At 42.3% G+C, this 26753-nt stretch overlaps 1 protein-coding gene across 1 annotated transcript in view; it reads left to right on the forward strand.

Annotated features, from left to right (window-relative positions):
* Positions 1–17527: 17527 nt before the first annotated feature.
* Positions 17528–26753, forward strand: part of SLCO4C1 (solute carrier organic anion transporter family member 4C1) — a 221891-nt gene continuing 212665 nt past the window's right edge. Inside the window, exons 1-2 of the mRNA XM_073677952.1 lie at positions 17528–17685; positions 19843–19954. Coding sequence (XP_073534053.1) covers positions 19906–19954 — 49 coding nt within the window. The 5' untranslated portion in view covers positions 17528–17685; positions 19843–19905. The remainder of the gene's footprint in view (positions 17686–19842; positions 19955–26753) is intronic.

A 26753-nucleotide genomic window follows, 5' to 3' on the forward strand; every position in this document is an offset into this window, starting at 1 on the left:
CTCCTGGGACTCTCAGACAAGGCCCGACTCCTCTCTTTCTCCACTCAACTCCTGCTCCAAGCACTGGAGCCAGGAGCCTGGACCTCCTACACTGCTGTCCTGAGCGGGACTGGCTGTTTCAAGATGGTTCCCTTTCTTCTTATACTCTTACTGACGGTGCTCCCCTGATCTACTTCCTCCACCCACACCCACTACATGGTTCCCCCTCTCTTGGTTCCCCCCCTTCCAACCAGGGACAGGGCTCAGCAGAGGATTCATGCATCTTGCCCCTCCTGCTGGTCTGGAATGGTGTAGTGTTGGATGCAGGTGGGTGGGTCCCGGGTAGTACTCCCTCCTACCTGGGAGTGGGGTACCACACCTCTGGGTGAGATGCAGTACCTCTGTGGCGACTGAACCCGCAGAGGCGCCACAATAACACCAAACATCCTCCAAGCGCACCAGAGAGGAAGTAAACAGACTGCTGTAGCTCCAAGCCTTCGCAAGGGAACATGTGAATATCACCGGCGAACTACTGCAGTAAACTGACAGTTTTTAACTACCATGCAAGGGTGTGTTAATTAACAACAGGAGGGAGGTAGCTGCTGGGTCCTAAGTCAGAAAGGTTAACCCCTTCGCAACCCTGGGATTTTCCGTTTTTGCATTTTCCTTTTTTGCTCCCCTTGTTCCCAGAGCCATAGCGTTTTTATTTTTTGGTCAATATGGCCGTGTGAGGGCTTATTTTTTGTGGGACGAGTTGTACTTTTCAACGCCAGTACTAGTTTAACCATATTGTGTATGGTAAAGCGGGAAAAAAATTCCAAGTGCGGTGAAATTGCAAAAAAAGTGCAATACCACAGATGTTTTTTTTAAATTTTTTTTACCACGTTCACTGAATGCTAAAAATGACCTGCCACTATTATTCTCCAGGTCATTACGAGTTTGTAGATACAAAACATGTATTGGTTCTTTTTTATTTAAGTTGTAAAAAAAAATTCCAGAGTTTGGTAAAAAAAAAAAAAATGGTGCCATTTTCCAAGACCCGTAGCGTCTCCATTTTTCGGGATCTGGGGCTGGGTGAGGGCTTATTTTTTGCGCACCGAGCTGAAGTTTTTATTGATACCATTTTGGGGTACATCTGATGTTTTGATCGCCCGTTTAGAATTTTTTTCTCATTACGCCGTTTACAGATCGGATTAATTCTATTTTTAGATTGATAGATCGGGCGATTCTGAACGTGGCGTTACCAATTATGTGTATGTGTTTTTTTTTTTTATTATTTTATTTTGAATGGGGCGATTTAAACTTTTATATTTTTTTATTTTTTTAAATATTTTTAAAAACATTTTTTTTCTATTTTTGCTTGCTTCTATAGTCTCCATAGGAGACTAGAAGCAGCACTTGTCTGATCGCCTCTGCTACATACAGATGATCAGCAGATCACCTGTATGTAGCAGAAATGGTCCTATGCTTTGAGCGCCGACCACTAGGTGGTGCTCATCGCGACCAGCTCATGACAACCACTGGAGTCTGCTGCAGACCCAGGGTTGTCATGCCCACCCATCGGTGACCCGCGATCATGTGACGGGGTCACCGATGGGCGGGGTAAGTGACGCGCTTCCGGCGCGTTAAATGCCGCTGTCAGAGATTGACAGCGGCATTTAACATGTTAACAGCCGCGGGTGGATCGCGATTCCACCCACAGCTGTTGAGGGCACATGTCAGCTGTAATAATCAGCTGACATGTGCCCGGTTCAGTGCGGGCTCAGCGCCGGAGCCCTCACTGAACTGGGGGATTACAGCCTGTGCGTACTAATATGGCACAGGCTGTAAAGTGGTTAAGAAGGCGTCTGCAATGCCAGGCGCAGAGACCTTCTACAAACAGATCCAGAGCGACTGTCTGTTACACCTGACACACCCATGACAGGGTAAGGATTACCAAACTAGAACATTTGCTTTCCTGTCATCTACATGTAACACCCCTTTAAGCAGCCTCCATGGGCAGGGTGTTTGGTAGTTCTCATCTTGATATAGCGCAGTGCCTCCACCCGAATCTTGCTGGGAGTTGTAGTGGGATGCTGGAGGGTCTTCCTCTTCTGCCAGGGGTCAACTCAGGAAACCCCTGTACACACTCCATATACACTCACAAGAAGATGAAACAGGTTTATTGTGGAGGAAGGTAATTGGTAAATATGGTAAGGGGTATGGCAAGTAACAAAACAAACAGTATTCACAATTTACATATATAAAGAATCAGTTAAGACTTTGAAATTAACTTCAAAGATAGGGATGACACTTTCTCTTTAAATAGCCACAAACACACTCCTAGCTAAAACTGCTTAACTATAAATGGCTGCAGCCTAAGAAAGCAACACAGTTCTCTGTTGCCGCGGGTTGTTGGAGCTCTTGGAGACTTGGTTGGTGCACATAACAAAGAAGCGAAACCTCCTTCACAGATAGTCCTATTATAGATTAAAGTGTGTGGAATCAGAAGTCTCAGCAAGGCTCCCTTATAGAAAGTTTTTATACATTTGTCCACAGTGGAACCACACACCCCAGCAAGCTACATACTCTTTGAAGCAGCTGTTCTGTAGTCACACCGTTTCCAGTCTGGGGCTTCAGGATTCAATCCCTTTGGATTGGGAGGCAGAATTCTCCTTCTTTCTGTGAAGCCAGGGGAGGAGGGCATTCCCGGATCCTCTGGCTAGTCTAGGGTTCTGGTGCAATTACAAAGCTTACAGTCCTTCCATAGAGATTAGCAAAAGCATCGGTCTGAACACTGGGCTCTGCTCCTGTGGTGTTCTTGTCTCTCCTCAGTAATGGCTGACTGCCCTCATGTGCACTGGTCTGGACTCCTCGCTCCTTCTTCTCCAGCTTGCTCAGCCAATCAATCAGTCTCTGCTGCTCCTCCTCCCCTATGATGAAGAGATGATCAATGTCTACAAGGAGTTGTAGTCCAGGGGGGGGTGCAGTAAGAGATTCATTAAAGTCTGTTGTTGCGAATGTCTGTGCAGAGACTGGATCTGCTGGAATTACATACATGAGTCTCACTGCAGGTGTTACATACATTTCTATTTTGGTTGATTGGCTTAGGCCACGGTTACACATTGAGTATTTGGTCATTATTTTACATCAGTATTTGTAAGGCAAAACCAGGAGTGGAACACTCAGAGGGAAGGTATAATAGAATCACGTCACAACTTCTGGTTTTGGCTTACAAATACTCAGGTAAAAAACTCAGCAAATACTCAACGTGTTCAGTTCACGTGGCCCTTGACTGTACTTTCGAGAATGCAGGTACTTGGATAAGCTCTGTACTTACATTGACCCAGCAATAACCACTGAAAGATCTGTATCTGTGAAATGATGTTGCTCAATGGTGGACCTAAGTAAATAGTACAGGAGAAAAATAATGTGAAGAAAAAAACAAAACAAGACAAGACATGCTTTATAAAACATGGCTTCATCACATTCACTGCATTGGAGCTGTACTGCAATCTTAGCACAGTTGTGGATTATTTTGGATACCAACTGCGTTTTTCTAATCCTGAACAAAACCTTCTAGCATTTTTGAGCATGAGTTCACGAAGATTCACAAGTAACTAGGAAATTATGTATCATTTTAAATCATTGGTTGATGAACTTTGTCCATTTATCGATATGATAAGCCTCTTATGCTATAAGGATTATGGATCCTAATCATTATTCTTATCTATAGTCTGATATAACAAACTTGATAAGACTTTATCTGCTTCACAAGTGTCACTGAGGTAGTTATATGGTTAACATCTTTTTCATTATGTATGTATCTTAATTATTACCCCACCCCAGGTACGAACTAGAACTGATATTCAGCAGTGATATTTGAAAACACAGAATTACAAACTGCCTCCAACATCCATTCCCCAAAATCGGGGTCTCCTGCAAATATGACACTGATGCTGGAGGAACTCAAAATTTACTATAATTTAAATGTAATTGAAAAATGCCTGGTAGGGGTCTATTCTCCTGATAATTATGCCATAAAAGGGGGCCCTGTTGCAAACACAAAATATATGAATAAAACTATACAAATGTGGTAACGCCATAATTGTGCTCACCTACAAAATAAAATTTAGACTTTATTTGTGCAGCACATGAATAGCGTAAAATATCAAATGTGTTTGATATATAAAACATTGTTAAAGAATGGAGAACACATTTTTAAATGTATCTTATGTAAAATAAAAAAATGGGTAAAACAAACACTTATTTTCTTTATTTTTCCACCAATATTGCATGATAGCAGCAAAACAAAAAAGAGCGAATATGTAGTATTGGTGGAGGTGATAGTCTGCCCCTGATACTAAAAAAGGTTAAAAGTACATTCCTGAAGTTAGAACCCTCTGGGGCTGCAGTTTGGTCTAGGTAGGATTAACTGTAACAGCCAGCCCAGTAGAGGGAGGGGGAATTGAGTGCTAGTGTCAAGCGCAGGAAGTGAGTACAGTCTATAGTTGTGAAGTACAGCAGAAACCAGCAGGATCTCTAAGGGCTGCTAGGGTAGACGTGGGCATAGTATCCCGGACAGTGGATCACCAAAGAATCACTCAACAAAAATCCCCTTAGCCAACCTGAGAACCTCAAGATAGTCGTCGGAGGCCTGGGGGTACACTTGTTCTGCAAGGCTGCAAAAGAAGTCAGGACTCCTGTACTCAGAAGCGGAGTGAAATGGGATCCAGATATACTGTCATTGGTGAGGAAGAATCTCTAGGGCTAGAGAAGAAAGCAACAGAGATGTTTCACCTAGATCGGGAACCAGGGCTGAAGTTATATCCAGTACCTGTGGAAAAGATGAGAAAAAACATTGGGCCTTATCCTGCCTGTAAATACTGTAAATACTGCCAGCTGCCAAGTAAAGTTTTGGTCGTGTCTGTGCCCTCTGAATGGATTGCTGCCCTGTTTCCAGAAGAGGAATTCCTAGAGTAAGAAGAGGCCAGCTGGCCAGAAGTAAGTGGGAGACACCACATACACAACAGCACACCAGATTGAGGACACACTTTGTCTGTAGGGTGCCAAAGTGAGTAAGGGCAACAGCTCGTCCACGACTACCTCGTTTGGGCACCTTACAAATATAACATGGATTTTTAATTCTATTTACTACTCATTGCCTAGTTTAACGGTCACCTCCACAGTCTATCTGAGGGGGGCGATTTCCTAGGCAAGACGTACAGTGCTTGCAAGCTGGCTGAAATGCTGGACCTGTCCAGCTTCAGTGCCCCTATGCTCTTCTGAAACTACAAAAGAAAAGCCACCTCTGCTTGAAGAAGCAAAGAAAGCACAGTACAGACCAGTGACTCAGCCATATGTCTGATCCAAACTGTAAATCATCATGAGCACACTGCCCCAAGGCAAGCAAAAAGCTGGGAGGCAGAGGAGCCATACTCTCTTAAAGAAAGAAAATGAAATCAACCTTTTAACAATAAACAATATTCTAAGATGAATTTTACCACCAAACATTGATCATATAATGGTGACTCACCCGTGATGTGTTTGCTCATCTCATGCAAGTGAATTGGGCCGATTATGCAAATGACTCTCAGCTGAAACTCTATCAGAGTGTCAGTGCACTGTGCTCCGATCCTCTCACATGAGAGAATCGAAGCAAAGATGTGGAGGAGACCAAGAAAGTAATTTCTCCATCTCGTCCATTGCCGCCATCCGCGGTAATCGGATTGATCTGTACTGCTCCATTGTATAACATTAGGCCAAGTGCTATCTGATAACACATCGGATAGCACTCAGCTGTGTTGTACAGCAGTGTGAGCAAGCCCTTATGATAACTTTGGTTCATAGCTTTTCCAGCACCCTCTTCACTTCCCTCCACCACTACAAATACTACATAGTACCATCCATAATTCCCTACACAGAAACTATGTCCCCTCTGTGCAGGGCACAGTACTAGTACAATCTTTATGTATTTTTGTACCCCAAACAGTTATAACGTCCTGTCTGCACAAAGTAATATCATAGAATCATAGAATCATAGAATCATAGAATGGTAGAGTTGGAAGGGACCTCCTGGGTCATCTGGTCCAACCCCCTGCTCAAAGCAGGATTCACTAGATCATCTCAGACAGTCCAGCCTCTGTTTGAAGACATCCATTGAAGGGGAACTAACCACCTCTCGTGGCAGCCTGTTCCACTCATTAATCACCCTAACTGTCAAAAAGTTTTTTCTAATATCTAATCTGTGTCTCCTCCCATTTAGTTTCATCCCATTGCTTCTAGTTTTTCCTTGTGCAAATGAGAATAAAGATGATCCTTCTACAATGTGACAGCCCTTGACATATTTGTAGACAGCTATTAAGTCTCCTCTCAGTCTTCTTTTTTGCAAGCTAAACATTCCCAAATCCTGCAACCGTTCCTCAAAGGACATGGTTTGCAGACCAGTCATCATTCTGGTCGCTCTTCTCTGAACTTGCTCCAGTTTGTCTATGTCTTTTTTAAAATGTGTTGCCCAAAACTGTACACAGTATTCCAGATGAGGTCTGACCAAAGAGGAGTAAAGACCGATAATGACTTCACGTGATCTAGACTGTATGCTTCTGTTAATACATCCCAGAATTGTATTTGCCTTTTTTGCTGCTGCATCACACTGTTGACTCATGTTCAGTCTATGATCTATTAGTATACCTAAGTCTTTTTCACATGTACTGTTGCTTAGCTCTATTCCTCCCATTCTGTATATGCTTTTTTTATTTTTATTGCCCAGATGTAGTACTTTGCATTTTTCCCTGTTAAAAACCATTCTGTTGGTTGCTGCCCACTGCTCCAGTTTATTTAGGTCTTTTTGAATCCTCTCTCTCTCTTCTCTAGTATTAGCTATCCCTCCTAGCTTTGTGTCATCAGCAAATTTAATCAGTTTACCCTCAATTCCTTCATCTAAATCATTGATAAAGATGTTGAACAATACAGGTCCCAGGACGCAGCCCTGTGGTACCCCACTTGAGACATTCATCCAGCTGGATGTGAAGCCATTTACAACCACCCTTTGAGTCCGATCACTAAGCCAGTTATGAATCCACCTGACAGTTGCCTGGTCCATTGCATACTTGGTCATTTTTTCAATAAGGATGGTGTGAGATACTTTGTCAAATGCTTTGCTGAAGTCAAGATATACTATATCTACAGCATTTCCCTGATCCACCCAGTCAGTGATTCTGTCATAGAAGGAAATTAAGTTAGTCTGACATGACTTGTTAGTTACAAACCCATGCTGACTCTGGTTAATCACTTCATTCTTATCCATGTACTTACATACATGGTGTTTAATAATTTGTTCAAAGATCTTTCCTGGTATTGAAGTCAGACTCACCGGCCTATAGTTCCCTGGGTCCACCTTCTTCCCCTTTTTGAAGATAGGAACAACATTTGCTCTTCTCCAGTCTTCTGGGACTTCTCCTGTTCTCCAAGAATTTTCAAAGATTATGGAGAGTGGTTCTAAAATTTCTTCTATGATCTCCTTCAGTACTCTGGGGTGTAATTCATCTGGACCTGGAGACTTGAACTCATTTATGTTAGCTAAATATTCCCTCACAATCTTTCTGTTTACAGATAACTTGGATTCCTCTATTCCTTTAAAAGGACAGTGAAGATCAGTTGATGTTACATTTTCTTTCTGAGAGAAAACAGATGCAAAATAGGAATTAAAAAGTTCGGCCTTCTCAACATCCTCTCTTACCATTTCTCCATTTTCATCCTGTAAAAATCCTATAGCATCTTTGACTTTTCTTTTACTTTTGACATACCCCCAAAATCCTTTTTTATTGCTTTTGACATCTCTTGCAAGCCTTAATTCATTGTCAGCTTTAGCTAACCTGATACGTGCCCTGCAGGATCTGCAGACTGCATTATAATCTTCTTTAGATATGCCTCCCTCTTTCCATTTAATAAACATTTCTTTCTTTCTTTTTAGCATGTGTTTAAGTTCTGTGTTCATCCATCCTGGTTTCCTTAAATGCTTCCCATTCTTCCTACTTTTCAGGATTGTTAACGATTGTGCTTTGAGAATCTCATTTTTAAAAATTTCCCATCCTTCCTGGACATTTTTGTCCTTAAGGACATCCAGCCATTGGATCCCTCCTATTCTCTTTCTGAGTCTCTTAAAATCTGCCTTTCTAAAATCTAACCTTGAAGTTTGAGTCTTCACATGTCTTCCTCCTCTAGTTATCCAAAATTCTATAATAGCATGATCGCTGCCTCCTAGGGTCCCAGCCACCTTTACCTCCTCAACCATTTCCTCCCTGTTTATAAGGATTAGATCCAAAGTAGCAGATCCCCTTGTTTTCTCCCCTACCTTTTGGAAGATAAAGTTGTCAGCAAGAGAGGATAAGAATTTGCTTGACCTGTTAGTTTTACTTGAGAGAGATTCCCAACAAATGTCTGGATAGTTGAAATCTCCCATGACCACTACGTCATATTTTTTGGAGAACTTGGTCATTTGATACATAAAGAGTTCATCCATATCTTCAGCTTGCCCAGGTGGCCTGTAGTAAATGCCTACAATGGTGTCCTTTCCGTTGTTCTCTCCTTGTATTCTTACCCAAACAGTTTCCACAGAACTCCCAGTCTCTGAAGCTTCAATCTCTGTGCAGATATACGCTTTTCTAACATACAATGCAACACCTCCTCCTCGTTTATCAAGTCTGTTTCTTGCAAATAAGTTGTATCCTTTTAGCCTTTTATTCCAATCATGTGTATCGTCCCACCAAGTTTCAGTGATTCCAATGACATCATATTCCTTTTCCTGCATTAGTAGTTCCAATTCTCCTTGTTTGTTGCCCATGCTTTGTGCATTTGTATAAAAACATTTTAGTTTGTGATTGGTTTCTCTTCCTCCCATATTTTTATTATTTAGATTTTTTTGTCTTTGTTCTTCTTTTCCACTTCCAGTAGCAGAGATCTCAATAGTATTTGTCAGCTGTATGCCCCACTGACCCTGTCCTTTCACAAAATAATAGTTCCCACCTCCGTACCTTTCTATAGTAATAGTGCCCCCTCTGTGCCTTTAATAGCATACCTCCCAACCGTCCCGGACCCAGCGGGACTGTGTTGAATTTGAGGAGCCGTCCTGCTGTCTTGGAAGGTCAGGTGTGTGTCCCGACGTCAGATGCATCTGTATCTGCAGGACAGGGATACAACTGAGTATAACGGTGAAGCTGTAAATAAATAAATAAATTAAATAAATAAATAAATAAATAAAGCAGAGAGCCATCATATCCCTCCAGAGAAAATAACTTTGCAGGAAAAACAGGAATTGCACTTCAGAGGACTGGAGAAAAATTGTTTTCTGTGATGAAGCTCCCTTCAGACTATATGGGACCTCTGAATGAATGATTGTCCGGAGAAGAAAATAAAGCAATAAAGTATCCTGAGACCATTCATGTGTGGGGTGGTTTTTCATCAAACGGAGTTGGTTCACTCATAATTTTGCCTAAGTACACAACCATGAATAAAGAATTGTATCTAAACGTTCTCCAAGAGCAACTTCCATGAACAATTTGGTGATGAATGATGCATGATAGAGCGCCATGTTACAAATGTGATAACTAAGTGGCTCGGTGAACAAGACATTGAAATGTTGGGACCATGGCCAGGACACTCCCCAGATCTCATTGAGAACCTGTGGTTATTGAACAAAAAAGTGAGTGGACAAAAAACCCCACAGAAATTGTGATAAACTTCAAGCACTGACTAAGCATGAGCGGTTTACCATCAGTTAGGATTAAACTCAGAAAGTGATATACAGCATGCCAGGGTGAACTAAAGAAGTCTTGAAAATTACGGCTCAGCACTGTAATATTTTCTGTTTGCATAACTGATGTGTATGTCAATAAAAATTAAAGAAAATTATTGAGATGCTTATAATTGTAATTCAGTAACGATAAAAACATCCGTCTAAAAAGATCTAAATATACTGAAGCAGCAAATGTTGTGAAAACCCAAATTTTTGTCAGTCACAAAATGTTTAGCCATAACCGTACACTGAGCGATGATGTGCTGCTCTTGTTCCTCCTCCACTACGACAACGATCTCCTGCCTGGTGCAGACATTACGATTAAATTATGTCATCATGCTGTCTGATGTCCACTGCATTGCATTCGGCTCTGGTAGGCCACAGGCTGGACAAGCCTGTGGTTTAGTGGATTAGGTGGTGGAGCAGGGACTTAATAATTTTTCTGCAACAGTTGCTAACAGGATCTGTGTCTAGAGGATGCAGATTCCGCTACAAGTGTTGTGTGCTGGTGTGGCCACTGCTACACCGGCCATCTGGTATTTGCCAGAATATACAGATGGTCAGTCCAGCGCTTCCCCACCATTATAAACATTACTCTGCCCTTTCTGCTACAATGAAACATTATCTTATACTGTGGTGTACAACCTGTGGCCCAAGGTTTAAATGAGGTCCACGTTGCCATTATGTGGCTGCCAACCTACATGCTTGTTTGTGTCTGATGTTTGCTCACATGTAATTTTCATGTCAGAGGAAAGACACACATCTTAGGTGCAAGTCCATGCCAGAATGGTCCATTATGTGGCTATATAATGAGAATGGGGTCCCTTGACACCTTTTTACCACTTTTGATAAAATGAAGTTAAAAGTTTGCTGAGTCGCTCCATTGTAGTTTATGAAAGATGTGAAATTTTCAGTTGTGCAGTTCCCATATCATACATTGGAGAGAGCTGCATGCATGGTCTCTAAGGTCTCATTTTAATTTCACAATTGTACACTAATTGCGACATGCATTTTCAAAGTAAGACCAGCCCTATCAGTTCTAAGTGATCTATTTAAAGAAGCACTCAGTGTGGGTGTTTTTCATAACTGCACCCCTACCTGAGTATTTCTCACACTTTGCACATCAATTATAAACAGCGTTCTACCATAAAGTTGAGCCCACTGTTTCTTTCCCTTTGGACACCATCTGGGTTCCTGCTATGACAGTTATGGTGCATTAGCAGGCCATCTCATGGGCAGCTGATTGCCTTTGCCTGCTGGGATAACAGTGTAATTATCCACTCCTCTATGTTCTCCTAAATAAGGTAAAAGATAATAATTTAGAATTATGCAGTTAGAGAAGCAGAACTGTCATCATCTTCATTAAAACAGTTTGACTAGAGTTGTGCAGTCATCATCAGAACCTGTGATAGGAGTTTTGGACCCCTGTGTAGAATAGCTGTGTGCAGAGGCATACATAGAAATCATGCAGCTCCATAGCAATAATCCTTACTTGGCACGCCTCCACTCCATCAAAAGAAAAAAATTGTAGGGTAAAGGAGCACAGGCATAGTCACAGCAGGGCGTATCTCATAAATTTTAAAGACAGGGAGAGGGACATGTAGTGTGACACTTACAAAAGTAATTTTGCCCCTATTGAACCCCCTTAGTGTGTTCTCACCCACAACAATAACCCTTTCATGGCTCCCATAAGTTATGATGCCAACAAAAATGTTCTCAAAATAAAATGTGACACTCTGGCAATGAATTCCTAACCTCCACACAAACAGTACTATGTCCCCACAGGACGACAACAAACACAATGATGGCTCTCAAAGGCCCCTAACACCATATGATAGCACCCTCAGGCCCCTCACTTTGTATGATGGCCCACACCCACATAGTCCACCAACACTGTTTGATGATTTCCACAGCCTTGTACACAGTATAATGGCCCCAACAGAGTATAATACTCCCCATACAGTATAAAGACCCCCTAACAGCAATACATATGGTATAGTGGCCTCCACACAGTATAATGTCACCCCAAACAGTATGAGGCCTCCATAGCCTTCCATAAAGCATAATGGCCCTCACACAGCCCTCTACATTGTATAATTGCCTCACCCACATCTGACAGTTCCCTGTTGCATCATTACTTTTTACTGTATCTGCATGATGCCAAGTGGAGGGGAAGGGCTCTCACAGGGCCCCCCGACTCATGAGCTCCATACTGACTGCTTGGTCAGCTGCTATTAACAGTACTCCACTGGGTGTATGGAACTGACCATACAAATTCATCTTACAGAAAGTTCTGGTGACTGAGACAGTGACTCTCTTGAGAGAAATAAAACCTCTCATGGTAACATGACTAACCTGAAAAGAAGAAATCCATTAATTTTAAAGAGAGAAAGTAAAAGCTAAATGAGGTCTTACTAAATGAAGTATATACAGTATATATATATTGGGGACTAGGTACAAAATTTTAAACGCAGTTTGTGTTGGGTAAACTGGTTACAGATCCGCTTCAATTAATTCCTATATCAAAGCCACGCCTTTACTTATAAAAAGTGCTGTTTCTAAAGATAATAGGACTGATTCATCAAAGCTTTTACATTCTAAAAGTGGCATATAAGCTTTGAAAAATTGCAAAACTTTTGCTTAAAGTGGAGTTGTGGAAATATTTTTTTTCAACTGTTGGTGTTTTCATGCCAGTTTGACTCAGTTCTGGCAAAATGGATGAAGTTGGGGTAGAGCTGGGGTAGGATGGGAGGGGGATGGCCATGCATGCCCAGCAGATTCATCAAAAGTGTTGGCTTTTGTACTTCAGAAATATAGGATTTCAGGCACAAAACATGGAAGTGTATGCCACTTAGGAGAGATGCTGGATTTATTAACTGGTGTGCACATCTTAATGAATTCGGTGCCTGATTCTATTGCAAAACTAATGCAAGGCAGACTTGATAAATTGGCCTTCAAATCTTTTTGTGACTTTTGTGACCATTTTCTTCAGTAGCAAGTAACAATAACACAAATTTTGGAATTGCTTATTTTTTCTTTTACGAAAAGGTGTCTTTCATGTTTTTTTTCAAATATTTTTTTTAGTTGTAATAAGGCTCAGAGGAAGTCAGTCTGGAAGCAATTGTGAGCACTATCCAAGCAATACAAGCTTATTAGGAGGAAGACACATCATTGTGGTGTCTGTTGACGGTGGAAACCACCATAAAAGCGAGAGAACAAGATCACACCTGGTCAATTCAACAACTACCAAAAGGGAAAATCCATAGAGCACAACAGGAAGATCAGATAATTGGTAGAATACTACTTTACGTAGACCAAAATCGGTTTCCAAGTAAATGGGAGAGAAACAATGAGTCACCAGCAGTATCTGTTTTAATTAAAGAATAGACGAAGCTCAACCTCAGTGAAGACGGTATCCTGTATCGTAAAGGAGGACAAAACCGTCAGTTGGTATTACCCAGAGCACTACGTAGGTTGGTCTTCAAAGAACTCCATGAAAAAATGGGACACCTGGTAGTGGAAAGGACAACAAATTTGATCCGTGAACGTTTCTTCAGGCCGTATATGCAGAGAGATATTGAGAGGTACGTGACCAGGGAGTGTGGGTGTCTGAAAGATAAACGTTCCAACACATCAACCCCAGCACCTATGGGCAACATCCAAACTACGTATCCGTTTGAGATGGTCTCAATAGACTTTCTACATCTCGAGATGTCAAGGATGGTTACGAATACATCTTGGTGGTGATGGACCATTTCACTCGATTTGTTCAAGCATATGCTACCACCAATAAATCGGGTCGAACAGCAGCAGAGAAGATCTTCAATGATTTTGCTTTGAGGTTTGGGTTCCCTATGAGGTTACACCACGACCAAGGAAGAGAATTTGAGAACCAGCTCTTTGCCAAGCTAGGAAAGTACTGTAGAATTCAGAGAACCCACACAACGCCCTATCACCCAGGGTAATGGACAAGTGGAACGTTTTAACTGGACATTATTGTCGATGTTGCACACTTTAACAGCTGATTAGAAGAAAGACTGGAAGAGTTCTCTGTCAAAAGTGGTACATGCCTATAACTGTACAAAGAGTGATGCAATAGGTTACTCATCCTTTTTCCTATTGAACGCCAAGACTGCCAATCGACATCAGGTTCGATACTCTGGTGTCAGAGACTTACAAAACGTATCCGGAGTATGTTCGGAAATGGAAGGAACGGATGGCAGAGGCATACAACATAGCGTCCAAAGTGGTTATGCAAGGACATTGCAAGAGTAAGGAGTACTATGATCGAAAATGTTATGGAGCAGAATTGGCACCGGGAAGCCGGTACTAGTCAAGAACGTACGTGAGAAAGGCGGTCCAGGAAAACTTTGTTCGTACTGGGATGACAAGGTTTATGTGGTTGTAAGGAGGAAAGCTGATGACAGCCCAGTGTATGAAATCCGATTGGGAACGGGAGACAAGAAAACCTGAATAGTTCATCGGAATTTACTGCTACCCTGTTATTATCTCCCACCACAACAAGACCTCCCAGAAGTAGACCGACATCTTCCGAGATCGACTAAGGGATCTCCACAGACTGAAGCTCTGGAGGTGGATAGTGACCTTGAAAGTTTCGATAGAGAAGAACACACCGTTTTATTTCTCGGACCGGCAAAGAGAGGGATATACCATCCTCAGGAGAATGAACTAAGTCCTGAGGCTCCAGAGTACCAAGGAGTACAGATGAAGTCCAATTCAGATCTGATGATCGAACACCGGCCCCTGAAGAGACCGATCGACACTCAGAAGGAGCGGAATTACCAGACCGTGCAGAAACAAGTGACTCTGGAGAAGTACAGGAACTTACAGAGGCAACTCCAAGAGCATCTGAGGAAGCACGGGAAATGAGTGCGGCGGAAGAAACTTCTGTGACCGAAGAACCCATGGTCTCTGAGGAACAACCCACCAGGAGGATGTCAACTCGAGAAGTGAGGAGGCCCGTGATGCTGACGTATGAGACACTTGGTGAACCGAGTCAAGAGCCAAAGACTGTCGACTGGAAACAGGAATCTCTGCCTGTGGACCAGGTAAGCCCATTTGAGTGGTATTCACTACGGAGAGGCAGTATGGAAGATTTTGCCTGGTGGAAAGACTTGTTTTCATGCTTTGTTTCTACAAAGTCTTTTAAGGAAAATCAAAGAACTGTTAAAGCATAGAGAGAGAGAGCTGGTTGATGACGTATGAAAAGCTCCAGCTGAAGAGATGCTGATTGTTTTAATTGTGTCAATTGTTTATTTCTTACAGGCATCCTACAAGAAAAAGGTCGTAAGATTAGGTTGTTATCAATGTTTATGAACGTTATATCAATTTCACAATGCCAATTTGTATATAAAGTTATCCAACTTTCACCACTGTTTCAGAATTGGTCAGATTGATCAACTAAGATGAATGTCAAGGACGACATTCAAAAAGGACGGAAGAGTGTGACATGCAGATGTAGTGCTGTTGCAGAGTGTGACATGCAGAAGTAGTGCTGTTGCTTTAAAAGCATTCAGCAACTATTAGAAGGAACACAAGCACATGAGACAGGAAGTCTTGTGCTCCAGAAGCATCTAGCAACTAGAGGGGTTAACACAGTCACAGGAGAAGGAGAGTGTTTTAGCAGAGCCCCAAGGGGATTGTGGGAAGTTGTTTACTGTCTGGCTGGAGCCGAAGAGAAAGGTGGTGTGTGGGTTGTGTATCTCACAGAAGCGCCCCTGCAAATGAAAAGGATTCAAGCCAGGAGTGAAGCTAAGCACAGGCCAGGTAGAGTTCCTGCACTAACAGTGCAGAGTATTGTCAAGCAGAAAGATAAGGACTGGAAGAAATGGTGTCACAGGGATCATCTCCCTCAGCAAACCCACCCCCCTCCTCCGTCTCACTGTGATGTAAAGAATGCTGTGTTCATTAATGTGCCTTTGCATTAGAACTGTGCTGTCCTGTACTACTGGGAAGACTGTGAACTGCTGTGCTGCTAAAGAAACTGTACTGTTTGTCACTGGAGCCTGTTGCTCATAAGACTTAACTTGCAATGGCTGTGTGGCTTCTTATTAAATGCTACTCTTCTACTGTTTATGAGGACTCTTGTCAAGTGTGTCTGGTCAGCAAGTGAAACATGTCTGTGCCTGAGTGTCAATACCCCTATGTGCCTGAGAGAAGCTGCAGAACATGGTCTATGGCCGCCCTGAGAAACGGTTCCCCCAGGATTCCAAAGAATTCATGTAACCTGTCTCGCCCCTATCTGAACCTAGTGGTGTGCGTGTAACAGTAACTCTTTGGAACAAGCCACAGTTAACGGTACCTTCATTGTCTCAGAACTTGTCAATATAGGCCACACCCACTTCCAATGTCTATGGCCAAAGTAACTCTTAATACTATAGGCCACATTCACATAAAATCTCTTAGGTGACACTTTATCTACCACAAGTGGTTGCAGAGCTGGCAAGCTGGAGCGGTCAACTGTGAAATTAAGGCGCAATGCTCGCTACTTACCCAGGGGTCATAATTTGATTTAGATATTTCTCCTTGTAATAGTCTCTTAAATAATATTTGTTCAGGTCAAACAATCGTTATTTCCAGGGCCACATTTACTGAATGCTTTCTACATGAAGCTCAGTTTAGTTAGAAGTCTAGTACAGGTCTTAAGGCATATACAGGGATCTGGATTAACCGGACCTTAGGGTGTCTAGTCTTGTTCAGTCCCATTCTAGCCCCTGGACCATTCCTCGGTGTAACTTTCACAACTCATCTGCACAGCAGCACACACACTGCAAGTATCTCCTGCTGATTAAGAGGATTAGTGACCGTCTCTTTTATACTACAGCCCCACACACAGCAGAACTCATGTGGCCCAATGCTCTGTCGTCTGGACATGGATTCCTTAAACACTGTGCGCACCCATCACTCACTATATATTTAAAATGCACAGTAGTTTCATCATACATAATAATACATTCCCTGAACTAAAGAGGTTACACAGCACATCAAATAATAGAAGGAAATTTGCCTGTCTGACTATTTTCATAAGTGGAGTAATTCGGCATTTCGTACAAGTGGCTACTTAAAATTATCTGCAACTTTGAAAAGAACATAAAACATTGCATAAAAAGTCATAGCCAGTATAAACAGTTACTTCACTCATTCAAAACAGTTAATGGTACATAGCTTGTAAAGGTGTGTGACAGAATTAGCTCATGAGTTTCTCCTCCAATGTCCCCGCATTTATAATCACATGATACATGAAGTTGTTGAATGCATTCCGCTAGGTTACAATACACTATAGGGGTTACATTAAGCAAAAACACAACTTGTGAGTCCCAATGCAGAATGTCCAACAGGACACCCAACTGTCACTGGTCTTTACTGGTGTTGGTCTTCATGTATGGGTCAAAGGGACCTTTTGGTCTCTCTTAGTGAGAATGTACTTATACGTAACCTGTAAAAGAGATCATGAACGCAGTAAGAAAAGACGAAAGAACAGAAGAAGACAAAAAGTGAAAGGGAGAAAAGATGGGGGAAGAAAGAGAAAAAAGGGGAGAATAAAGGGAACACTGATTATATTTTGAGGTGAATATAGGTCACTGTTCCTTTTGGACAGATCTGCTTGTTATTCTAAATGTACAACTACAACAGCGTTTATTATCATGTAGATAATCTTTTCTATGTAATCTTTGATTTGGAATAGGTTATGTAACTGATTATCTCTGGAAGCCTTGAGCTATGTGCCATAGACTTTGACCATTGCCTTGTGAAATAAACATGCCCTCTCAGGAGTTAAACGAGGCATATCTAGGGCATTGCATTGCAATAAAAAGAAAACGTCTTCCCTGCATGACGTCTATGGAAAATGTGAAGCATACTTATATATTAATATATTGATCCTCTACTATATTCCTTTGGAAATATTCACACAGGTCAGTTTTTGACTAATTTTTTTTTTATTCAAAACATGAAGTAGATGCAAAAAAGTGTCAGTCATTTCATTATACTTCTTTCTTATTTAGGATTTGGCTTTGGTTTATAAAAATTTGCACTAAACCGCTGTATGTTAACCTGATCTAACTGATATACCTATTTTGTGTACACACAAACTGTACTAGGGCTGATTTAAAGAAAGATACATAAACCACATGGTATCTGTTCCCTTGCAGAGGTCCTGTGCATAGGAAAGTGCAGACTGCTCCGCTTCCTATACAGTTAAACAAACAGTATGCTTGTACGTACTGGCCAGGGGGAGGCCACAAGAACACACTTTTGGCCTCCGTCTAGTGAATGGTCGCCTATGGCAAACCAGGATGTGTAGACTTTTTATATCCACTGTATGTAAATATTTATGGCAATAACCAGATAAAATTAAACACTAGTGTTCTTCAGCAATCTGTATATTTTTCTTCATGTAATATACTGTTAATATATTATTAACTCTTTGTGAAGACTACAGGGAAACAAAACTGAATATGTCTATTTATGGCTCCTAAAAAAGGAGCAAAATAACCTATTATAATAACTAATTTATTTTGAAAGACTGGAATAGTCTCATGCAGTACATAAGGGTCTTGCATCCACTGCAATAACCTAATGGTGTCATATTGCCCTCTAAGAGAGATTTGAGCAATAGGGTAAAAAAACACTAGTATTATATGTGGGGGTGCAGACAGTGGCGTAACGCCAATGGCAGCAGACCACGCGACTGCTATGGACCCCATGAGCCGGGGGGGCCCCATAGCATTCCAGGGGTGGACATACTGCCGCTGGTGCTGCCGCGCCGGGTCCCCACCATGAAGCTGCACCAAGGGGCCCGCAAGGTGCAGCTGCTCCCTGCACGCGGCGGTCAGTGAGCGATCCCTGCAGCTCCGCTGCTGTCAGGAGAAGAATAGCAGAGGAGCTGGAGGGTTCGTCCTCTGCTTCCTCCCTGACCCAGGCGCGCGCAGCTTGATGACGTAATCATGCAGCGTGCGCCTGGGTTAGGAAGAAAGCTGCCGGCAACCAGGAGGATGCTGCTGCAGGGGAGCGAGCTGAGGTAAGTTGTTGTGTTTTTTTGTTTTTTTTCACGGAAATGCTGGGGAGGGGAGGTGGGGGGAGAGCAATGGTGGGATGGTGGGGCTGGGGAGAGCAATAATGGGGCTGATGGGGCTGGGGAGAGGAATGATGGGGCTGGGAAGAGCAATAATGGGGCTGATGGGGCTGGGGAGAGGAATGATGGGGCTGGGAAGAGCAATAATGGGGCTGATGGGGCTGGGGAGAGGAGTGATGGGGCTGGGAAGAGCAATAATGGGGCTGGGAAGAGCAATAATGGGGCTGATAGGGCTGGGAAGAGCAATGATGGGGATGGTGGGGAAGGGGAGAGCAATGACATGTTGCTGGGAGAGAGCAATGATGGGGGTGCTGGGAAAGAGCAATGATGGGGGTGGTGGGAGAGAGCAATGATGGGGGTGGTGGGAGAGAGCAATAATGGAGGTGCTAGGACAGAGCAATGATGGGGGGGCTGGGAGAGAGCAATGATGGAGGTGCTGGGACAGAGCAATGATGGGGGTGCTGGGAGAGAGCAATGATGGGGGTGCTGGGAGAGAGCAATGATGGAGGTGCTGGGACAGAGCAATGATGGGGGGGGCTGGGAGAGAGCAATGATGGAGGTGCTGGGACAGAGCAATGATGGGGGTGCTGGGACAGAGCAATGATGGGGGTGCTGGGACAGAGCAATGATGGGGGGCTGCGAGAGAGCAATGATGGGGGTGCTGGGACAGAGCAATGATGGGGTGCTGGGACAGCAATGACGGGGGTGCTGGGAGAGAGCAATGATGGGGGTGCTGGGAGAGAGCAATTATGGGGGTTTCCCTTTGCTTGTACTTTGAAGCCTTGTATGTTTTCTGTGTGCACATAGTCTTACAGTTAATTGGGGAGAGTCACAGAGACTGAATAATTTATATTATTGGCTGGTGGAGATTATAGTTAATGTGGGGCACAGTGCTGCTTATCACTTTATATTTTGATTAATAAGTGGCGAGTATTCGAGGACGCAGAGCAGGGGAGACACATGTATGCATACAATATGTGACCTTGTTATTTTCTAGGCTGGAGATCATCGTGACAAGACGAGTCGTGGCTGGGAGATGTCGACATGAAGGTCTGACCAGATGGAGAAGAAACAGCAGAAACCAACTCTGATCAGGCGAGACGTCAGCGGTAAGTGCCTGGACGTAAATATTATTCTATATCTGCACTGTGTGACTTGGAGTGATAATGTTATCTGTAAAATCCCTTAGGCCACATTCTCACATTTGTGTGAAAAGTCTGAGTGCTGCCAGATTTTTTTATCGGATGGTCCACGGACTCGTACAGTTTTATAGATCCATTCACACATCCATGAAAATCACGGATCTGAGAATGAGATCTAAGAGGGTCAGAGAATGTCCTGTTCTGATCCGATTTTGAGGATTAGAATAGGACATGCTCAATGCGTCTGTAAAACAGGGCAGCACACTGACACTGCACACAGATGCAGGAATGTAGCCTTATTATGTATAGCACAGTCCCTTAGTATATAGTGTACTCAATTATTATGTAAAGCACCATCCTTAGTTATATAGCTTCCTCTTTTATTATGTATAACACCCTCACTTATTATGTACCATCCTCTCTAGCTCTAGGGGCTTACAGTTGGGGGATCATACTGTGATGGGGTCAGCATACTTTGCCCTGGGAGTTGAGGTGGGGTACAATAAGAGCTTCTGCTATGGGGCCCCATGATTCCTATGTACGCCCCTGGGTGCAGACCCTTTTGCTATTTTTACATTGAAGTTACACTACATCCATAAATAGTGTCGGTTTTTCCCTGATTGCATGATGGAGGGCAGGAGTCATGGGGAACTTGTATTCACTGTAGCTGCTATGTATCATTTAACATATATTTTAAACACAAGTATATAAGATAGGCAGATTAGGTAAACTCAATGTATACATACATACAGTATTTATTCAGAAGGTTGTTGTCAGCGCCCAGCACTGTCGAACACAGACTGAAAAGGGCCACGCCGCAAGAACAGAATATGGGCCCTTTGCAGTCCAATAGCTCATCAGAATGCACAAATTTACCTGCTTTGGAGGAGGATGTGGCCACATTACCTCTTGGTTCCTTGCACGGGTTGCCCCAATGATATGTCAGCCCCTCGCACTCAGGAAGGTTGGGAAGATGGTCTTTGAGTTCTACAGTAGAGTAGACTAAACACTAACTCTGTCATTAATTGGCCAATATAAATCCAGGCTTTCCATACCCGCTTTCTTTCTGATCTCAGAAAATTCTAACACTACTTTGATTTTACAATATAATGAATTATGCCTATATCGAATGACTAATTGATGGCTTAACTGTACATTTCCATTTTATATTGTTAGATACATTTTATCTTCACATAAGTTATGTTTACTTTGAGAAAAATTAAAAAATGATAGATACATCTATTTTTTTTACAGACACTGGAAAAAGTCCAATTTTTTCCAAACTGCCCAGGAATTTCTATACGGTTGACAAATCTGGCTGTGAAGCAAGCGAAAGCCATGGCAAATAGTCAATGACTGTCGCTTGACTTACGCATCGCAAGGTCATTTGATTACTTCTTCAAACTCCCCACTTGTTTCTAGACCCAGAATAATTGTGTACTTTACTGACAGCTGAGCTCAGAAGGCAGAAGCACCGCATTCTTGCAGGAGAGCACGCAGAGTGGTATAAGGGCTCAGTAGAAAGTCTGTGGACCCATACACTGCTCTGAGTGGGCGCTCTTGTGCTTCTGCCTCATGAGCTCAGCGCTTCTGCTGGCTGAAGACATCACTTCTGTGGAGACCCTTGACTGCTTTTTTTAAATTGCTTGTTGGACACATGTATGATTTTTTTCTCTAAAACAACCATTTTACCAACAAAAAAATGGTTTATTGTGTGGCCTTGAAAACCAGCCAAGCGGCTTCCTGGAGAAAACAGACGTTCTCCTGCAAAATCAAGTACCCTTTCACGACCTTTGAAGTACCCATACGTCATGGTCGGCTAGGGCTTCCAGACCTTTGACGTATAGGTACAACATGGCGATCGTGTGCGGCACTGGAGACCCAGCTGTCACTGGTGCATTGCAGCAGTGACAGACTAATAAAAGTTAAAGTTCCATAAAGGGACTAAGTAAAAAAGTTAAAAAAAATTGTGAAAGTATTTTTAAAAAATTTCACAAAATAAATAAAAAAAAAATATATATATATATTTTACCCATGAATACAGTACATAAATAAAAAAAAATCAACTAAAAAGGTACACATAATTGAAATCGCCCAGTCCAGAACAACTCTATAAAACTGTCACACTAGTTAACCCCTTCAGTGAACACAAAAAATAAAAAACGTACAAAAAAATAAGCTTTTTCATCAATACTGCAGAACAAAAAGTGAAATAATAAGCGATCAAAAACTCGAATGGAAATTAATATGGTATAGTTGAAAACGTCATTTTTTCCTGCAAAAAAAATAAGCCACAATACAGTTCCATCAGTAGAAAAATACTAAAGTTATAGCTCTTAGAATAAAGAGATACAAAAATAATTTTTCTATAAAATTGTTTTTATTGTGCAAAAGCAGAAAAACATAAAAAAATTACATAATGTGGTTTCACTGTAATCGCAGTGAAAGACTCGAAGAATGAAGCTGACTTATCAATTTTACCATACAAACAGCAGCATAAAAAAACAAAAATAATTCCTGAATTGCTGGTTTTGGTCATTCTGACTCCCAAAAATCAGAATAGAAAGTGATCAAAAAATGTCATGTGCACAAAAATGGTACCAATGAAAACATCAATTCGTCCCGCAGAAAACAAGCCCTCTATATGGTGATGCAAAAACTTATTTTTTGCAAAAAAAAGTGTCTTTTAGTGTCTGACAGCAGCCAAACATAGTAAACAGATATACTGTATTTTGCGGATTATAAAACGCACCGGATTATAAAATGCACCACAAATTTTGGGTAGGAAAACTACTATTTTTTTTTAATAAAATGGTGGTGCGTCTTATAGTCCATTTTTACGGTAGTTTACCAGGGGTATTAGCTGTGGGGAAGCGAGGTCCCAGGAGTCAGGGTCGCTGCTGCAGGAAGATGGCGGCGGCAGCGAACGCAGGAGTGGGGTGATGCTGCGGGCCCCAAGCTGGGAGGAGGGGGTGTTCAGAGATGCGACAATTCCAAGATCTCAATCAGGGCCGCCTCCGGTAGCTATTTTCCCAAAGTTCATCGCATTGAAAACCATGGAAGTGTGGGGACTCTGGGCTCTCACAAAATGTCGGCGGAGCCACTGCACCGCTGAACACCCCCTCCTACCAGCCTGGGACCCACAGCATCGCCCCACTCCTGCCAGGCCACCAGCTTCCAACAGCAGTGACCCTGGGACCAAGCTCCACCGCAGCCAGTAAGCTACATTTGGATTATAAGATGCACCAAAAATTTTGGGGGAAAAAGTGCGTCTTACGATTTGAAAAATATGGAAAATCTGGTATCACTGTAATCTCACCGACCCGGAGAATAAAGTTGTCTAATCACTTATACCGCATAAAAAATAAATAAAACCAATTCTTAACCCGCTGTTGATTTGTTTATTCTGCCACTGAAAGATCACAGTAAGGTTTGGCTGTCACGGATGTGTCAGGTTTGAAAGACAGTCATATGGGGTCCAGCTGTAGAAGGTCACTGTGTTTGGCTTTGCAAACATCTTCCTGATCCTTTCATGATCACTCTCCCTTTAGGACCCAGCGGTGATCCTCACCTGGCTTGGGGATTATACCTTTAGGACCCAGCGGTGATCCTCACCTTCTGCTGCTAATTACCACACCCTTGCTGTATCCTTAAATATACTCAGTTTCTCCAGAGAGTTGCTGGTGATAGAATGTTCTGATCTATTCAGGCCTGGAATTCTAGTAGTCGGCTAGAATTTTCTTGGAGTTCCTTTGTGGATTGTTGTTGTGTTTCCTCCAGTGCCATCTTGAAGCTAAGTGTATTCCTTTGTTTGTTTCCCTTGTGTGTACTTAAGTTTGCAGTGGGGCTGACTAGTGCTCACCAATCCCCCCCTACCTTGGGTCTAACTTTAGGATAAGCTAGGGCCAGGTTTCCTGCCCAGCAACAGGTTCAGAACCTATATGGGAGTCAGGGTTTGTTGTTTGAGCTGTTTAGGGGTCTCTATTCCACTTTTCCCTACTTGTAGGGCACCCTTCCCTTTTCCTGTCATTATACACTGGGTTCCCCCTATACCCAGTGTGACATCAGCTCACATTTATCCTGCGCTCTACACTGAGCGCATACACTGGAGTTTCCATGTAATCTCTGAAATACGTAATTGAGATGGAACCTCCAGTGGAGGATTCCCTATGAGGCAGATGGAGGCAGTGTGGATGCCATCTGACCTACACACGTGGCCAAAATTGTTGGTACCCCTCATTTAATGAAAGAAAAACCCACAATGGTCACAGAAATAACTTGAATCTGACAAAAGTAATAAGAAATTAAAAATCTATGAAAATGAACAAATGAAAGCCAGACATTGCTTTTCAACCCTGCTTCCACAGAATTAAAAAAATTAATAAAGTAGGCCTAGATAGAAATTATGGTACTCTTAACTTAATATTTTGTTGAACAACCTTTTGAGGCAATCACTGCAATCAAACAATTCCTGTAACTGTCAATGAGACTTCTGCACCTCTCGACAGGTATTTTGGCCCACTCCTCATGAGCAAACTGCTCCAGTTGTCTCGTGTTTGAAGGTTGCCTTTTCCAGACGGCATGTTTCAGCTCTTTCCAAAGATGCTCAATAGGAGGGCTCATAGAAGGCCACTTCACAATAGTCCAATGTTTTCCTCTTAGCCATCCTTGGGTGCTTTTTGCTGTGTGTTTTGGGTCATTATCCCGTTGCAAGACCTATGACCTGCGACTGAGACCAAGCTTTCTGACACTGGGCAGCACATTTCTCTCTAGAATCCCTTGATAGTCTTGAGATTTCATTGTACTCTGCACAGATTCAAGACATCCTGTGCCAGATGCAGCAAAGCAGCCCCAAAACATAACAGAGCCTCCTCCATGTTTCACAGTAGGGACAGTGTTCTTTTCTTGATATGCTTCATTTCTCCATCTGTGAACATAGAGCTGATGTGCCTTGCCAAAAACTTCCATTTTTGTCTAATCTGTACATAGGACATTCTCCCAGAAGCTTTGTGGTTTGTCAACATGTAGTTTGACAAATTCCAGTCTGGCTTTTTTATGTTTTTTTTCAACAATGGTGTTCTCCTTGGTCGTCTCCCATGAAGTCCACTTTGGATCAAACAATGATGGATGGTGGGTTCTGACATTGATGTTCCTTGAGCTTGAAGTTCACCTTTAATCTATTTAGAAGTTATCCTGGGCTCTTTTGTTACCATTCGTATTATCCGTCTCTTTGATTTGTCATCAATTTTCCTCCTGCGGCCACGTCCAGGGAGGTTGGCTACAGTCGCATGGATCTTAAATTTCTGAATAATATGTGCAACTGTAGTCACAGGAACATCAAGTTGCTTGGAGATGGTCTTATAACCTTTACCTTTAACATGCTTGTCTATAATTTTCTTTCTAATCTCCTGAGAAAACTCTTTCCTTTGCTTCCTCTGGTCTATGTTGAGTGTGGTACACAACATATACAGGCCCACTGACTGATTACAAGATTGTAGACACCTGTGATGCTAATTAATGGACACAACTTGACTTAACATGTTCCTTTTGTCACATTATTTTCAGGGGTACCATAATTTCTGTCCAGGCCTATTTCATGAGTTTATTTTTTTTTAAAAATTCTGTGGAAGCAGGGTTGAAAAGCAATTACTGACTTTCATTTGTTCATTTTCATAGATTTTTAATTTATTATTACTTTTGTCAGATTGAAGTTATTTCTGTGACCATTGTGGGTTTTTCTTTCATTAAACGAGAAGTACCAACAATTTCGAACACGTGTGTATGATCCAGCATTATATGTCTTTTTAAGCGTGCCTAAAAGTGCGGTCGGCCACAGTTTTGTGCACTCCTGAAAAGAAGGACACCGGTGAACCAGACCGAGTCCAGAGTAACTTTGCGGCCTCATTATTCTGATGGATCCCTCCAGGGTTTCATCTAAATCACGTCATTTGGAGAATAAAATGGAAACCCCGATATAAGTGCTCACCGTAAAGCGCAGGATAAATGTGATCCAAAATATTATGTAAAATGTTCCTAATAAAAGCTTCAACTTAATCCACAAAAAAGCAAGTCCCCACTCTGGTCCATCATCTGTTAATGGAAAAATGGGGGCTTCCACATTACTGTTAGTACAAAGGCTCTGGAAAGCTAAATGGCTCCTCGCCGCCACAAAAGAAATCCAGCGAACTCTGCTCTCCCAAATCCAAATACCCCTCTCCCTTCTGAGTCCCAGTGTGCATAAACCACATTTAGCGTCCTCATTTTTGGCATCTCTGTAGTGATGAGAGTCCACGTAAGATACGGGGTGTGTGTCTCCAGAAGCATGAGCTAGGCACAGTGTATGGGTACTACATTGTACTGGGCACTACAATAACAGATTTGCAAGTTTCACTTAGCAACATCCACTGCTGCTTGCTTCTGGAAAGCACCCATGGAGTCAAAATCATCACTACATCTGTAGATTAATTCCCAGAGGGGTGTTATTTCCAAAAAGGAGTCAATTGACGGGGGATTCTGCTCTTCTAGCACTTAGGGGCTCTGTATATGGAGTCTGCAAACTATTGTATGATAATTTGTTCTCCAAGAGTCAAATAGTGCTCCTTACTGCCCGAATCTCACTGTGTGGCTAATCAGTACTGTACAACCACATATGGGGTATTGCCATGGTCAGCAGAAATTGTGTGACAAATTTTGGAGCTATTGTTACCCATGTTCCCATGTGAAAATGTAAAATCTGGGGCTAAAAAAACATTTTGTCGTAAAAATG

Source organism: Phyllobates terribilis, unplaced genomic scaffold, assembly GCF_046119375.1.
Source record: "Phyllobates terribilis strain yellow unplaced genomic scaffold, ASM4611937v1 Scaffold_1__5_contigs__length_1240528914, whole genome shotgun sequence".
NCBI classification, from domain to species: domain Eukaryota; kingdom Metazoa; phylum Chordata; class Amphibia; order Anura; family Dendrobatidae; genus Phyllobates; species Phyllobates terribilis.